This window comes from Lissotriton helveticus, chromosome 5_1 (assembly GCF_964261635.1).
Source record: "Lissotriton helveticus chromosome 5_1, aLisHel1.1, whole genome shotgun sequence".
In the NCBI taxonomy this organism is placed as follows: domain Eukaryota; kingdom Metazoa; phylum Chordata; class Amphibia; order Caudata; family Salamandridae; genus Lissotriton; species Lissotriton helveticus.
Window position 1 is genome coordinate 2,001,190,399 of NC_136065.1, and position 17,625 is coordinate 2,001,208,023.

Consider the following 17,625-nt stretch of genomic DNA (forward strand, 5'->3'; position numbering starts at 1 on the left):
TGCTAAATTACTGAGATGTCATTGACTTTATGTACATAGAGAGTATCTCAATTGACCTGTATTCCATTACCGTCAAAGGTTTTTTTTTTTTTGTTTGCAGAATTTTATATAGCGCGAACTTGGCCCGAATCGGGTAAGAGAGAGCGCTTTACATAGCACCAGTTACGTTACATGAGGACACACATTAATTTTTTTGTTAGACACGGGGAGATTAAGTGATTTGCCCAGAATCAAAGGATGTTTAGCGTCGTTACTGAGACTCTAACCCAGGTCCCCAGGTCCGAGGTCGAGCGCCCTATTCGTTATTCTTACTGTGAATCTTGTTCATGGGACCACAGCAAATGAAATGTAATGGTACAAGCTAGTAGTTTACCCTACTGACCATTGTCGCACAAACATTGAGTAGATTGGTTGCAGGCCAATCTGAAGATTTCCACAGATAATTACCACAAAGGCACTGACCACTCCTACTGCAGGATTGTGAGCGGGACCACATGTAACGAAATTGGAGGATGTAAATATCTCATGCATTTAAGTCTGTAATCCTTTTTCCGCTCCTGTGACCAGAGAAAGAGGTGCCCTGCTCCATATGTAGTCCCAAGGTCCTGCAGAAGCTGAGAAACTCATTATGCAACATTTAGAAATTACTCTGCCCCCACACAATCATCTACTCTTTATGTATGTGGTCTAGCCTTTTCTACAGGAAAGGACCATTTATCACTTTAGTTAGAGCTCCATTGGATTGAATCTATTCATGGGTTAATCAAGAAAATCTGTGCTTGATGCTTTATCTGCCATGTTCAGTAATAAAAATGTGTTCATTATTAACATATTTGTTTATATTTGTATATAGTTATTTGTAATTAGGAAACTTGTGAATAATGTTTTTAAAATGTTAATTTTACTGTGAATGTAGACTATTGTCGCGTGTTAATCTGTTTGTGTTTCACTCCCCAGGATCCGAAGACCGTTTTGAGCAGGTACCATTATCTTCTTTGGCAGCTCACCATATAAAAAATTAAAGAGGCGTCATTAAAATTACTTGTATGACACTGCAGTCTTTACGTATTTCTGCCCCTCCTACAAGCCCATTTTCAATAGATCACTATTGCCTAATTAAATATAGGTATAGTTTTTTATGGTCTTCTCCATCTTCTTAATCATTTCCCTTTTTCCATTTGTTTCCCATTAGTTTGTTTACTTTTCGTTTTATAAATTATAATGTTACTTTATTTTTTCACAGTTTTATTTTTCCTTTAATTTCATGCACTATTTTCCATTCTCTTAATGTGGCCAATATCTTTCGCTTTGCATATTGTGTATATTTGTATTCTAAATTGTCTTTTTTGCCCTTCATTTATACTCCCTTCTTTTTCTTTGTTTCTAGTCAAACTTTTGCCTTTGTTTTTTCTTAAACTCTTTCTTTAATTTTTCTACATTAATATCCCCTTCTTGGATACGTTTTTCATCTTAATTTCGTTTTTATATTATAAAGCAATATTTTAATATACATTGTATGGCTTACTGGGTTGAACGGTTGCTGCTGAACCATGCAGGGTACTAAAGATGCGTTGCCTCAGGCTTTCCTCCTCCTGTCACTGGGAGATTAAATAACATTGAAATGGGCTATAAAGCTAATTTTTACAGCATGTAGCAACATTTGAATTGTGAAATGATGTGCTGTATAATGACAAGTTATTTATAGTAATATTAGTCGTTTTTCCTAACATACTCTTTCTCAACTGTTTTACTCTCCGCACATTGGTATATTGTTTAGTCACATTTACTTAATAATATTATGTAACTTAGTAACCTAGTTAGTGTTGTACAGAGCAAGTGACAGATTGACTTTCCTCACCGTATACATTCTATGTCCCAATCTTCTCTTTGTTATGTAATGTAATGTAACGTGGATTGGTAGAACGTGAATTTGAGACCCATGTGGGTGTCCAGGCACTCAGTAGGTGCACGCTTTGCAAGATGTCTCAGTTAAAGATCCAGGGGGAGGACGTCGCAGGACTTCTACCTATCCAGGGCGGAGGGGGAGCAAGAAAATAACTTGCAAAAGACTAAATTAATGTTTTTTTAGATTCCATAAGAATCTCAAGTATAAATTCACTTTAGGCACTACCATACTACAGACGGTACAACCGTTCATCTATCTTGGGGTTGGAATCACTAACTTCCTCTCGTGGTCCCCCCCCTGATCCTCAAAGTAGTTTGATCATCCCTCATACTTCTGTTGGTGTCTTCCCTCATACTTCTGTTGGCGTCTTGAAAATGCATGATCCTCCAAATTTCAATATTTTACAACAAAAGGGAGAGGTATTTAGGTAAGGGCAATCACCACTCATAATGAGTGGTGGGTCCAGCCTCAGCGGGTGCCCTCAATAAGTGAGTGAAAACAAAGATTGCTGGGCTGTTCCTAAATTTTAAGGGAAGTACGTGTCACTGTAGTGTGTAGGATATTGTAAGGTCTCATGGAGTCCTACAGTTGGGCATCCATTTTGTTGGATGTAATGCCCTCACACACCCTTTCAGGTGTCATGCTTCATCTTCTGGGCTGCTCCTCGTTGGGTCGGCGGTGCAATACCCAACGGGAAACACCTCAAAGAGGGGCTCTTTAGCAGAGATCTTCTATCCAACTGGCGTTTTGGTGAAGTGCAGGAGTGGGGCCAGGAGAGCGTAGATGTGCAAGTGTGGGTTAAAATAAAGCTAGGGGTGCCATGGAAGAATTTATCCTGGGGGTCCCCTGCTCTAATTAAAAATAAGCCTGAAAGGTACTCGCTGGAATATTATGCTTCCAATTACGAATTCCGTTCCAGTTGGTGCTCTAATCAGTCAACATGTTTCTCGCTTGTGTATATTAACTAGCGATTCTTCAGGACCAAAAAATTATAAAGAATATATCTAAAGTTATGACTCTCTACGTAAAAGTGTTCTCACTAGTGTCCAATGTCAGGTGTACAGTCTAGTGGATTTGTTAACAGAAAAAATGGTGTTTCCTGTAATTATACCTGCGTTGAGCTGCATCTACCTGGTTAGGGAGAAAAAGAAGCAAATCACAACAGGTAAATAGTACAACATCGGGTGACTTTGTACATTCCTTGTGACATGCTAGAATATGTGCTACAAGCATGTACATTAAAACCAATGCAGTGGTGTTCATGCAATTCCTCAGTGAGCCACATTGTGGGCATGCTCCTGTGGACAAATGGATAATAACAGTACTGGATTAAAACAAATGCAGCAGTAATCATGTAGGTGATGAGGTATCTGACTCACCTAATCAGTTTAGTGTACAGACAACAACAGTATCCAGCGGGTTAAGCATCGGGTTAAGTCATCCAACCTGTGGCTAGTCATGGAAGGAGACCATAATTAAAAACCTTATCGTGTAGTGGTTTAAGTAAGTTTGTGTTCATATGACCGTGAATGAGGGCGGCTGATAACCAAGTATTCTGCTCAATGGCTGCTGTACTTTTAATGTTCTCGTGGGTATGACAGAAAATTATAGGTTGTATTAGGTCATCAACCTGGTGTTGAAAACGTCTGTGTTAAGTATTCTTACTCCCATCGCTATCTCGCGTTATATCAATCTTGCCTAAAGGATATTTATACCTTAATCAGTCTTAGACACTGAAGGCAAAAATCTTCCCGATGCTTGATGATTGAAGGCATGTCAATGTCCCGTTGGTGCATAAGTGCCGATATTGCTATTACAATCAGCGATGATACAGTAGTTACGATTGTAAATGAAAAGTGCTATGAGGCCCAACATGTAGGTAACATGTAAGCGCAGGAGCAATGGTTAAAGAAATTGTCATGCTATGTCCCCGTACGGTTGTTATTTGCTATGGGGCCCCTGGTGTCTGTTACGAGCAGGAGGGTGAGTGGGGGGCGGTAGCCAAAGCTGCCAGGTCACGCTGTCTTCAACGTCAAGGAGTGGCCCGAGTTTGTTACTACGGAGGTTATCACGCAAGGTGAACGAGTCCTGGTCCTAAAACCTGCCACTCGTCAGTGAGTTTTCCACTCACTTGTTTGTTCCTGTGCTGCCTCCTACGGCACCTACCCCTCGCCGCCGGATCCGGGTGGGGATTGCGGATCCGTCGGTTGTGGTTCTTCAGTGTGCGCTAGGGGTCACGTGGTAGCGTGACTGTGCTCAAAGCAAATGTCACGTGATCAATGTAGTGACTGTGGCGGCCATCTTACAGTAGGGTTGTTTTCACTATCTCCGTTGAAACATTTACTGTAGCTCATCATACCTTAGTTACTCAGGTCATGATTGGGGTATAATTATGTGTTTCTTTTAGGTCCCCGAACTGGTCCCTCTGCCTGTTCATTGCACTTTATATGCTCAACCTTCTCATGTATTATGTTCTCTATTTGTGCTTTTATGGTCTTTGGCCGAAAAAAGGTTTTCTACATCATACATCTTTTTGTTTGTGGCTTGGTGTTCTATTCTTCATTTTTCTTTGATTGAATACTCCCTACTCGCTGCCTACCTCTTTTGTTTGATTATTTCTCCATATATTTACAGGCTCAATGCATAAATTCTGTCCTACCCTTACCGTCTAAGTAGATGGGAATTTCATAGCATCTCTATTTTCCAATTTCCAAGGTATGAAAATATGAAAACTCGGAAAGCTGATGGGGATACCTTAATGGATAAGAAAGATGAGACAGTCAAGGACGAAGAGTACGGCGAAGAGTACGGCGAAGAGTACGGCGAAGAGTACGGCGAAGAGTACGACGAAGAGTACGACGAAGAGGTGGACCTGCAGTTAAAGATAATTGAATCCTTGGGTGAGAAACCACAGACTTGTCATTAGTGTAAACTATAAAAATGTCCAGTAAATTGTGAATATTTATATTTATCATCTCACCAATATATTCAGTAAGCAAATGTGTTGTTACTAAGACACTTAAATCCCAACCTATGAAATAGCTTGAATGCTGATAAATTAATGCAGTAATTAAAGATGACTTTATAAAACAGAGAGGCATCTTTGAATAGTTGTAAAGTACCTATATATTTATTTACCCAATGTTATGGAGCTTTTTAATACCAGCATCATAAGGAAAAGCGGTAGCGCTGGCCTGCGGTGATTTGACTAGTGGCCTTTTGAGCACAGATAGCGCAGTGACTGACTAAACTCTCTCTGCTGTAATCTTACGGCAAAACATAGTTAATTGACAGGAATTTATAATAAAAATTAATATTGGTCAATCAAAGGATGTACAATTCACCCTATACCACAGTAAAAGCTTCTTGAGTAGGACTATGGGGCTCTTCCTCTTCACCTAATTTGCAATCCTATTATCGTTTTTTAGATTTCGCGTGAAATATATTATATTTAATATATCTTGAAAGGGGCTTTTCGTATTGGTTCTCAAGGCCAAAGTACTCCTCCAAATCCGCCTCAGTGTGTGAAGCATTTTTATTACATTAAGGCTGCACAGCATGTACTATTTACAGATACTTATCTTCTCCTGTCTGCACTCATTTACTATACATATCTTCTAACAAAGCTATTTATACTGTTTAGTTCCCAATTACTGTCCAGACTTCAGAGACTGTTAAACTATAGGATAAGATCTCTTCCTAGGGAAATGGCATATAGCGCCTAACAGCGTGTGGGAATGCTTGCTCATTTATTACTTTGTTGTGTAAAGCAGATGTTTTAGCCTTAGAACATTTGTGGCTTTTGCTATTCATGCATCAGTACCCTTCTTTGCGCTTAGTAGGCATTATCAGATCGGTTTTACTACTATACAATTGCAGTTATAAGGGACTTTATCTGAATGGTGCAGCAGGTGCAGTGGCACCAGAGCCAAAAGTTGTCATAACTAATCTAAATACCTACTATTGCTATATTTTACACTTAAGCAAGCACTAGGGTCATGATTTCAATAGTGCAGCAATGCAGCGGCACCAGGACCAAATACTCCAGGCAGGCCACTAAACACTGATTATTGCTATATTTTACGACTTAACAGGCAGCCAAGAATGAAGTTATCTTGCAGCCAACAGTCATTATTTGAATGGAGAAGCAGGTGCAGTGGCACCGGGTCGAAAAGTTGTTAGAACACCTCTAAACAGCCAATATTGCTATATTTTACTACAATACAGGCAGTCACAATTGCAGTTTCCAGTTAAAAGGACCTTGATTTGAATGGTGCAGTAGGTGCAGTTGCAGCAGGTCAAAAGCTCTAGGGACCCCACTAAACGCAGAATATTTCTACATTTTACTACTAAACGGCAGTCACAAGTGCAATTACCTAGCAGGTACTAGGGTCATCATTTCAATGGTACTGCAGGTGCAGAGGCACCGGGGCCAAAAGTTGTCAAAAGTCCTCTAAACACCAAATATTACTATATTTATCTACTAAACAGGCAGTAACATGTGCAGTTCCCTTGCAGGCACGAACGTCATGATTTCAATGGTGCACCAAATGCAGTGACACTGGGGCCCAAAGCTCTAAGAACACATCTAAACACCAACTAATGCAATAATTAACTACTAAATAAGCCGCTGAAGCCACCATCTCCCTCTACAAAAATGGAATCATTCTTATACAAGCCTCCGACCACAATCTAATGCGATTTGACACATTCTTTCCCCTCCATCTTAAATACAGTGGCTAGCGGCAGTCCCGCACACCGCGCAAGGGTGGGACCACCAGTGGTCCCCCAGCACTCGCAGTCTCTATCCCCTACCTCTACACCACCTCCCGCGGATCACACAGCTACCTTGTTGGACCCCCCACTTCTACCCTAACTCCTAATAACAACTCCCTCGCAAAGCCCGCACTGGACGGGCTGTACCAGTACAGTCATCTTGCAAACCCTCCCGCTCCCCCTGTATGGTTTGCTAGTCCTAACCCGCCAAGTCCCAGTGCTCACAACAACCCAATTCTTCCCAAATCACCTTCCGCCAGCCCAATTCACATTCCCACCAGGCTCCCATCAGCCTCCACTGGTCTTTATCCATCATTCCCCTCCTCTCCTATCCCACTCAGCCTCCAGAGCGTGCAGTGCCACTTCCCTGAATCCCTCCCCTTGGGACACACTCAGGCGCCGACTGCCCTACCTTCCCCCAACCTCACTAGCTCCTCCCCTTCTGTATCCATTCCGAGCATGTTGCTCCACTGCCCAGATACTGGTCCCGCTGGGTACATCCAGTTTCCTACCACCCTTCTTTCCCCTGACTTTACTACCTCTTCCCCTAGACTATACATTCCGAGTGTACAGCTCCAGTGTCCTGAATCTCTTCCAGCTGGCAGTCCACACTTGCACTACCTTCCCCCGACTTCACTAGCTCTCCTACGCCCAGGAGACCGGGGACCTTGCCCCCCAATCCCTTCCGCACATCTCACTGGAAGGCCGCCTTAATAATATAGTACTCTGCCTTCAACAACTCAAGACTGAGGTCCGCAGTATATTACATATCTCTAAGGCCTTGTTGGCAAACCCCTGTCCTTGCGGCCCCACCAAGATAAATCACCTTCACCGCTCGCTCCCTGTTCACGGATGTTCGGGGCTCTCCTCCCCCCTTGACGCTCAGAGGGCACCGTATCATGTTTCCCTATACCACTCACAAAGGTCATTGTCTCATGTTCCCCATATACCTCATAGGTGAGGTTCCGCTCCGCTCCCTATTGACCCAGCCCACCCCTCTATATGCAAAGCTCCCTTGTCTGATACAGATATTCTTTCTCTCCTACATTCTTTAAAAAAAAAAAAATTAAGGTTTTTATTGAAGAAGACAAGAGAATTTACATAAATCGGATTACATACACAGAATACGATATAGCGATAGGTGAGCGAGTAGACCAATGCAAAGAAATCAATTCACAGAAGTATGTAGCTTTGGCAACGATATATACATTAAGAGGAGAAACGATCAGCAATCTGACAAAACAACAGCCTGCAAGGTTCGCCCACCCACGATTCAGGATAGTGAAGACCAGATTAGACATCCGACTAAGTAAGAAAATCGATACAGGATAAGCGACCCATCTCTTGTGAAAGAAGAAAGGAAAGAGAAAAAAGGCCATAGAACTAAACAAAGGTAAAATAACAAATCCCTCCCCATTCCCCCCCACCCTGCACCCCTGCAATGGCTACGGCCCATCCCCACTAGCAGCGTGCCTGTCGCCCCGGAACTAACCTAAAAGTAGGAAGAAAGAGTGGAGGAGGAAATATCAAACAGGCCCCCGGTCTCCCTTACCCCCCGCCAGCAGCAACCCACCCCACACATCTCCAGGATAATAGAATGCAACAAGTAAAATCCAACGGGGGGAAGCTTGTAAGAACCACCCCACTCCCGTGCAATTATGAGGTACAAATCCCGTGTCAAATGAAGTCATTTTTCAAACCCATCCAGTAAAAGTCAACCCTGGCCGCTACGATTCTTCATGCGAGCCCTGTCCGTTCGAACCGCCATCTAAATAGGAGAATCAAAATATAGAAAAAGTTCAAAGTCAGTACGGAAGGATTGAAACCAGGATAGCGGTACACAAAATCCAAAAGTCAAATGGAGTTCACTGCCCACAAGAAATAGGGCGCCAGAGCATATTTGAACCATCTGGGAGAAAAAGGGCGAGGTATCAATCCGACAGTCACTGGAGAACTCACTCTGAAATATAAGATTGTCCATATCCATCTTGGGCGGTATCAGCGTAGGGCAGGATGCACCTTTGATAGTGTCAGGCTCGTTTACTGCCGTTCGGGAGTCGAAAAAGAATACAAAGTCTGACTTCAGCGCGGGGCCTTCTGTTGCAGTCTGAGCTTGCTCCGCGGGTAAAGCAACTTGTTCCAGAACCAACAAAGGGTCGGAGTCTGGTCTCCGGCAGATGATATCAGCCGTTACGACCATCCTCTGGACGATGGCGGTGACTTGTGAATGGAGCTCCCCAATGGCGGCCATTACAGTATGCAGCAACGGTGTACATTCCGCCCGCCCCATCGCCCCTCACGAAGCGACCGAGCAGGTCTCTGAACCCCGGAGGTCGACTACTCCGGGGCACCAGGCACAGGCAAAGCCGATGACTACTGTGGGCACTTCCAAAAGCGTGATTTCAACACCTTCGCCGCCAGCGAGGAACCAAGCCCATCTCAGCGGGGCCTCCGGGCAGCGGATCCCCGACCACAGCAATCGATGCGTCAAGCCGCCGTAGCTGCGAGATAAAGCTGCCACCGAACCACCATCCAAAACGGACAAGAAACACTCCACTTCGGGAGACCGGACGCCACCCACGTCCGGCGGCCGATGTTATTTAACTCCAACCCGGCTGGGTTAGAAATCGAGGCCCCGGCTTCAACTCCGGGTTAGGCCGAGAATGGAACACGGCGTATCTTCGTCATCCGAGCAGCTAGAAATTCCGGGATTGCACCTTTAGAGTCAGGAACACTTCAGCCGCACGGGAGTCCGGTGAGAGATCAGGATAATCGTCAGGATTTGTGAGCAACTGGCGGAGGTCGGCGGAGCCGGGAGCTTATGCGGCCATCTTGGTTGCTAGCGTAGCTCCTCCCCGTCTCCTACATTCTTATGTTCCAGCTCCCCCACCCTCCATAGCAAACGTGCATCAAATTGAATCCATCACTACGGATCCCTTCAGGGATCCTAGGCCTAACACCAGAACCCTAAATGAGAATAACCTCACGCGAGTCACCACCACGCTTCCTGCTCCAACAGACGCCATCACTAGTCTCAAATGTGTGCTCCTAAATTGTAGATCTGCAGCGAAACATGCTTCGGACATTGCAGATCTCACCGTGGCGCAGGATCTTGACCTTGTAATGCTGACTGAAATCTGGCTTAATGACTCAGCTACCCCCTGCTTGGACCTCTTAATACCTCCCAACTATGACATCATTAGGTTGGACAGATCCTCTGGGCAAGGTGGAGGCATTGCATGCTTACATCGGAGCAATCTTTCAGTGAAGGTACTTCAGACTGACCTCCTGCCGTCCAGTGAATACCTATGCATTAAAGTGACTGGGGGCAACAATCACAATCACTCCTTTAAACTGCACACATTTTACCACCCCCCTCGCGACAACCTTCCCTTCACAGAACAGATCATGGACATTATCTCAGCTAACGTAGACTCCCACGGCTCCCAAATCGTCCTGGGAGACTTCAACCTCCATTGGAATGATGTAAGTGATAGGGTGGTTAATAGCCACAAATCCTTCCTTCTTGACCTTAACCTAATTCAAATCTGTGACAGCCCCACACATATCAAAGGAGCTACCTTAGATCTTGTCATTGGTAAACCCAACTCCCTTTTCCTCGATTCTATCCTCCCATGTGATTGGACCGATCACTATTGCATCACCTTCCGTATCTTGGATTTGGTAAGAACAAATAAAGCCCAACCCAAGGACCCTAAACAGCTGAAAAGATGCCTATGGAATGTCAACCCGCTTGAGCTGAATGCTCTCTGTGATAACATCCTGCACTCTCCACCAAACATGTCTGCACTCTCCACCAAACATGTCGGATGTCTACGAAGTTACGGCCCATTATAACCGCGCAATGCTGAATGTCCTAGACTCCGTCGCACCATTACAGCTCAAAAGAATCCCCTCCAAACGATCCAAACCATGGTTTACCGATAGTCTTAATTTAGACAGGAGAAACCTAAAATTCGCTGAAAGGTTGGGGTGGTCCAATCCATCCCTTGAGCATCTGCACCACCTAAGATCCTTGAGAAGATCCTATAATAAACTTATCATATATTCTAAGGCCACCTTTTTCAGAACTCAGTTAGACCAAGCAAAAAACCGTCCCAAAAATTTGTTCGAACTAATCAAGTCCCAAGCCAACAGTCATCTGAACTCTGAATCACTGGGTCTAGGGACATTGCCCAATTACGAAGCATTCTCAAATTTTCTCATAGATAAGACCAGTAAGATTGAAACAGAATTACGATCGGCCTGTAAACACCTGTCAATCAACCCACCTACCCCCCCTACTACCATCTAGTAGCGATTGCATGGTCCTGGCGTTACCACACCCTCCTTATCTCACCCCATAAGCAATCACTGGACATTAAGCAATGGTTGAATCCGCTTTCGGCTCTTAACTGCAGACCTCACCTCGTTGACTCTGCTTCCTCGCTTGGCATCATACTAGACAAGAGTTTGACTATGCAAAAGCACATCAGTTCCCTCAACAAAGGAGCGAACTTACAGCTCAGCATCCTTAGGAAGCTCAAACCTTATCTCCCTGCTCATGACTTAAAGGTTGCAGTGCAAGCATTGGTGATCATAAAGCTGGACTATGGCAGTGCTACGCTGTGTGGCCTGCCTGGAGTGATAACGGCTCCCCTTAGGATAACCTTCAATGCTGCGGCCAGGCTCGTTACGGGCACAAAAAAATTCAACTACATCTCTCCTGACCTGCTTGCTCTGAAGTGGCTCCCCTATGAAGCTCGGATACAGCTGAAAATTGCAAGCATGACTCACAAAGCAATCCACCTCAAGACCCCGATGTACCTCGCTCGGAAATTGGAGCTCTCATGTGGTTCAAGAGCCTTTAGAAGTGGCAGCACCCTATTACTCAAACCACAAAAATTCAAGAAAAAAAAGACCTATAATTGATCATTTTCAGGTATGGCGCCAAGGATCTGGAACTCGTCCCCCCGAAGTCAGGGTTATCCCTTCCTATGCCCTGTTCAAATTAGAAGTTAAAGAGCTTTTGATGAACAAATATCTGCCTCAGACCGCCTTCCCCACTTGACTCTCGGACTATTTGACGCTGCTCTGTGCTCTAGATGCTATGTACTTGAGACTGTTGGACATTCTAAATATTTTTACCTGTTATGATGTTTATATATGTGTTCCATGTACTCGTACTTTTGCATTATCTGTAAAGCGCTATGATACCCTCTGTGGTCATGCTTGGGCTATATAAAACTTTCAAAATAAAATAAATAAGCTGTTACAAGTGCAGTTAGCTTACAGGCAATAGAGTCAAGATTTGAATGGTTCAGCGGGTGCTGTGGCGCCTGGGCCAAAGGTTGTCATAACTCCTCTAAACCCCAAATATTGCTATATTTTATTACTAAACATGCAGTCACAAATGCAGTCTTGCAGGCACTAGGGGCATGATTTGAATGGTGCAGCAGGTGCAGTTGCACAGAGCCGAAAATGTATCAGACCTCCTCTAAACACATAGTATTGCTATTACATCAATTAGTTCTATTATTTCCCTCTTTCATTTAATGTTTCAAAATATTAATATTACTTACCTGCACTATACTGCTAGTAACAGCACAATATATTGCCTTTTTGTACATAAACAAGTCATAACACCTTAACAGACTTTCTGTAACTTATACTGTATAATAAGCAAAACCTAATGCATTTACCAATGCTTGTTTTGTGAATGTGACTCTGACAGTCCGCATGCGAAATGTAATGATGGATGCCTTTCAGCCTGAGCCTCGCTTGTGGTAAAGGCTGGGCAGCCAGACACACCCTTGGGGTACACGAGTGATGCAGTGACGTTAGGCTTATATTGTGCAGTCCTTTACATCAGTGGGTGGTGCAGGGGAGCAAGCATCAGTGCAGCAACTAGATGTATCCACGGCCATTGCAGAGAGAAGTCCTGTGTGTAGCTTTATATCACTCAGCCTACACAATAATAACGTTTCCATCTCGGCACAAAGTAAGATGGAGTCAGCAGCTTCACTGACCCCACCGCACACTGTGATGATATGGGGATGGCAGACTTCAGAAAAGTCTCCATCACATTTTGTATTGCCAGTCTCTGCCCTCTTGGGAGGAGAGCGATAGTAGTGCCATGGAAGTCAGAGGGGCAGCTGCGACCCCTGGTTTGCTCACTGCGTGGCCTTGCGTGGCTTGATAAATCTAGAGTAACACAGCGCAAATCACTGTGTGGCGTTACTCTGCCCCAGGGAGGCGTTCTATGGCTGGAGCATACCATCGCATTCCCAGATTGCCATTACTGGTAGACCTGGTAATGGGTCTAAATTCTATTCCTCACCAGGTGAGGCGTAATGAGGAGAAATATCTTCATTTCTCCTCGTTACTTCCTCTGTGTGCTGCATTGTGCAGCACACATAGAAAGAGGAAAAACCTCAGAGTATTGTTTTTGTGCGGGAAGCTTCTCTTCCTGTACAAAAAGAATCCTGCTTACAATGCAGACACCCTTGCACCACAGAGCACTCGTGCACCTGCATTGGGACTAAGACGCACATTGTGCACTAGTGCAGGGAGAAGACAGGAATGTGCTGTATAATGTTAAATTGTGTGCATTCCTGCCCTTTCCCTATCGCGCAGCCCAGCAAGATGAGTTGCTGCGCTGCTTGATTTTTGGAAATAAATGTGCTCCTTAGTTTGCCTCAGTGGTAAGTGAGGGAGGGCCGGGAACGATGTACCTTATCCTTAAGGGATGTTGGTGTTTCCCCTTCCAGACACTTGTATATGATGCACAGGATCTCGAATGGCATTCAATTAATTTATTTGTTCGCTTTAAAACTTTTCGTAAATTAGGACCAAGATAAGCCCAGTTGGTGCTACAGCAATGTGTAAGGACAAAAACCGTGAATTCAAGCGCATACAGCACGGCTGCCAGCCAGGGTGGCAAGGATCACCCATGCATCGGTGTGCAAAGAATTGAGGGCACGCCACTACCTAGGATGTTCAAGAGCCCCGATAAAGTTAAACAAGCCTCTTGCTGATCCGAATCTTACTTTCCGAGTTGGCGGATATTTATTTACATGGGGCAAAAGTCTAACAGGGATTGAGATTTGACTAAGGGATGGGGAGCAGTTGGAGTTTGGGAGTAAAGCATTGGTAAGGGAAATTGCCTTTTTTAGTGAATTAAGATTTCAGAACATTTCCACATAAAATATATTTTTGTATAGTAAACCCTGTTTGTAGATCCAAATTTGTGTTTTTTCCATGTGTGTTTATTACTCTTTTAATTTCCTATATTTTTCTCCTAGACTGGAGATGGGCACGCCGCTTTGCAGGTAACTACAAATTGTCCTTCTTTTGGTTTACTCACTTAATTCTCTTTCATTTCTTCTTGTTCTCTGATTGTTACATGGAGTTGAATCTAAGTCTCTCTGTACATTAATTTGATATAATTCAATTATTAACAGTGTGCAGCATGTCAGAGAGTCTCTGCTGTTAGTCAGATGGACTCTTTTTTTCTTTTTTTTTTTTTTCTTTCGTGCTTTGGTATTATTTATGCTTTGGCAATAGAGCTCATCAGAGCACACAGCAGCTCTTTGGGAGAGAACAGACAATGAGCACTGCTGCAGGGGTCTGTAACTCTGCTGTGGTCTGTGCCATTGCTGGGTTTTCATTGCTTCTAGGATTTACACCACTCTTGGGATCTGCACCTCTGCTTGGATTCTACCGCTGCTGAGGTCTGTATTCTGCTGTGGTCTGTGCCACTCCTGGCATCTGCACGGCTTCTGGGGTCTGCACTGCTGCTGGAATCTGCATTGCTGTTGGGATCTACCCCACTGCTAGGATCAGTAGTGCTGCTGTGGTCTGTGCCACTGCTAGAATCTTCAGCGCCTCTGGGATCTGCAGCACGGCTGGTATTGGGATCGATAGTGCTGCTTGGGTCTGTTCCGCCTCTGGGGGCTTCACTGCTTCTAGGATCTGCATCACCGCTGGCGGGGATCTGCAATACTGCTGGGATCTGTACTGCTGCTGCAGCATGTACCCTTCTTGCTGGAGTCTGCGGTGGCGCTGGGATCTGTAATGCCGCTTGTGTGCGTGCCCTTTTTTTATTTTTGTAAATCTTTATTATTTTAAAGCAAAAATAGAAAAAGACAGACATATCCGGTGCCATGCATACATCCAATGATAACAGGGTGAATTGGTACAAAAACAGGATAGACGTAGAACAGCAAAATTCTTCAAGAGGTCCGCACTATTAAGCACAAAATTGATAGTGGCAGCAGTATAATCGCTAAACAGTTTAGAAGCGGATCCTCAACACCCTCCCACCCACAAATCAAACAGCAGGAGAATTATGGCAACCTGACACTAGAAATTAAGGATCAAAGTCCGGATCTTCCGACAATATTACGAGTATGTGAAAGACTAAGAAAAAATTGAAAAAAAGGTGAAAAATGATATGGACGATAGCAAAAAGAAAACAATAAACCCATCCCCCAACCCTGCACCCCTGCAAACGGTTATCGCCTAACCCTCAGTAGCAGCGTGCCTGTCGCCCCAACTAACTGTTTCTAAAAAGAAATCTACCAGAGTAGAGAAGAGAAGTGGGGGAGGGCATATTCGTACGGGCTCCCGGTCGCCCCTCCCACCTGCCAGAACCATGAATCCCCAAATTGAAGTCAAAAAATCTATCGGACAACAATCATGTGTCTCTACAAGGGACACTTCAAACACCGCCCAGCCTTTCAAAGCATAAGTTTAACAGATCCCGTGTCCATCGTTCTTGAGTCAAACCCAGTCTTTCAAACTCATCCTTGCCCCTGACGATCAGACGCAGGAGTCCCCTCCGGACAAACCACCTCTGCCACCGGACAGTCCGAGAACGAAGAAAATTTAAGAATTCAATGCGAGACAAAGTGGAAGAACGAGAGTGCTGTGAACACCGACAGGTCCAGAGACTCCCCTCCCTGTTATGAACTCCCAGCGTTGATCCGTCCGCCATCTTAGCGGCTCCGATGTATAGGGGAGTGACGTAGTTCCATTCCGATAACCGTTCTCATCAAAAGTCTCTGAAATGGGAACACCAATTTGGTCTTCCATAAACGGCAACGATCGTAGGCTTAGTGATCCATTGGTGGCATCGAGTTTGTTCTCATCTTCCAAAACACTGGGCAAAGGCTCAGACACATAACACAATACGGGGGTCTACTTCCTCCATCAGAGTGGCCATCTTGGGTGCCTCGGTCGTCACCGTTTCTCGTAGTGGAGTAGGGTCCGGTCCAATTTGTACCATCTCAGACAATCGCACCATCATCGTCTGAATACGCTGTTCGATGTATACATGAATAGACTCAATGGCTGCCAACACAGTTCGTAGCGACGGGTCACTCTCGGTCCGCTCCACTACTCTGCGATCGGCGACAGTCATGATTGCTTCCCACAATGAACTCGACCTCTCCGAGAGGGAACGGGCAAGTCGGGAATGGTCGACTGCAGAGGGAGACTTAACAGTTGTTTCGAGGATATCCAAGGTCCACAACCGCAGGCGGAGACCCCGACCCAGCGAACACCAGCGGGCCCTTTACCGGGTCACCGGGCAGGACCCCCGTCCACAGCCGCGACCGTTGAGCTGTCACCCCTCCTCCGACTTTCACCAAGGCAGCCAAACGTCATCCACAGCAATATGAGAAAGCAAAATAAATTTTTCCACTCCGGTAGACCGGACCCAAGCACACCACCACAGCCGATGTTGTTTAACTGAAACCCCGGTGGGCCAGTACTCGAGACCCCGGCTTCTGGGCAGATCTAGGCCGCAAACTTCCACTCGACGTATCTTACACAGCCGAACAGGTAGAAAGTTCGGGATAGCTCCCTTAAGCTCACGGCAGGTTCATAAACACGGTGGCTGGGCGCAAGGACAGGATAAATGACAGGATATTCCGTCAGGAGTCAGAGGTCAGCGGAGCCGGGAGCCTACGCGGCCATCTTGGTTGCTAGCGTGGCTCCTCCCCTGTGCGTGCCCTCTTGATGGAATCTGCGGTAGCGCTGGGATCTGTACCGTTGCTGCTGCCGTCTGTGCGCTTCTTGCTGGAGTCTGCGGTAGTGTTGGGATCTGTACTGTTGCTGCTGCAGTCTGTGCGCTTCTTGCTGGAGTCCGCTCAGCTGCTGATGCAAATTCCTTTCTACGAAAGTTAGTAGATATGTTTTAGCGTCCATAACCCCCCATGGGACACATCCTTATCGTAAAGTACACATAGTGCTACCTTCGGACTACTGCCCAACACTATTCAGGATTTGCTCTGGAAACTAAGGGCCATATGTATCAAGATACCAATTAGCGATTCTGTAATAGCGATTTTTTTAAGAAATCGCTATTTCAGAATCGCTAATTGGTATGTATGAAAAAAAATCGCAATTTTTTAGCGATTTCTTGATGTTCCTTAATTGCGAATTCGCAATTAAGGAATAATTTCCCATTCATTTCTATGGGCCTCCTGGGCCTTTGGAAGGAATGGGAATTTATTCCCAATTTGCGATTCGCAATTTGCTAATCGCAAATTGAGAATAATTTCAAGGGTGCAGGGGTGTCCAAAGGACACCCTGTTGCACCCCTGAAATAAGTATGGGTGCACATGTGGTGCACATACATGCCCTAAGGGCATGTATGTGCGTCACATGGCACTTTGAAAAATGCTGAAATGCGATTTCCTTGAAAAATGCACAACTTACCACCTACTAGAAGTTGGTGGTAATTTGCGATTCCTTAAGGGCATTTTGGATTTTTTTTGCTTAATACATTGCATTTAAGGAATCGCAAATTTTGCGATTACTTATTTTGCACCCAAATTCTTTTATACATACCATTTTGCGAATTTCGGCGTTTGCGAACCCATTTGGCCTTGATACATATGGCCCTAAGATACAAAATAATACTTTGCACCAGGTGT

General features: G+C 44.8%; 1 protein-coding gene across 2 annotated transcripts in view; it reads left to right on the forward strand.

The window, feature by feature from the left end:
• The window catches only part of LOC144756158 (E3 ubiquitin-protein ligase TRIM39-like), a 218,696-nt gene that overhangs the window by 126,114 nt on the left and 74,957 nt on the right, over window positions 1–17,625 (forward strand). For both annotated transcript variants that reach the window (XM_078645738.1, XM_078645739.1), the window contains exons 4-6: window positions 958–980; window positions 4,622–4,806; window positions 13,987–14,013. In XM_078645738.1, the coding sequence (XP_078501864.1) occupies window positions 958–980; window positions 4,622–4,806; window positions 13,987–14,013 (235 nt within the window). The remainder of the gene's footprint in view (window positions 1–957; window positions 981–4,621; window positions 4,807–13,986; window positions 14,014–17,625) is intronic.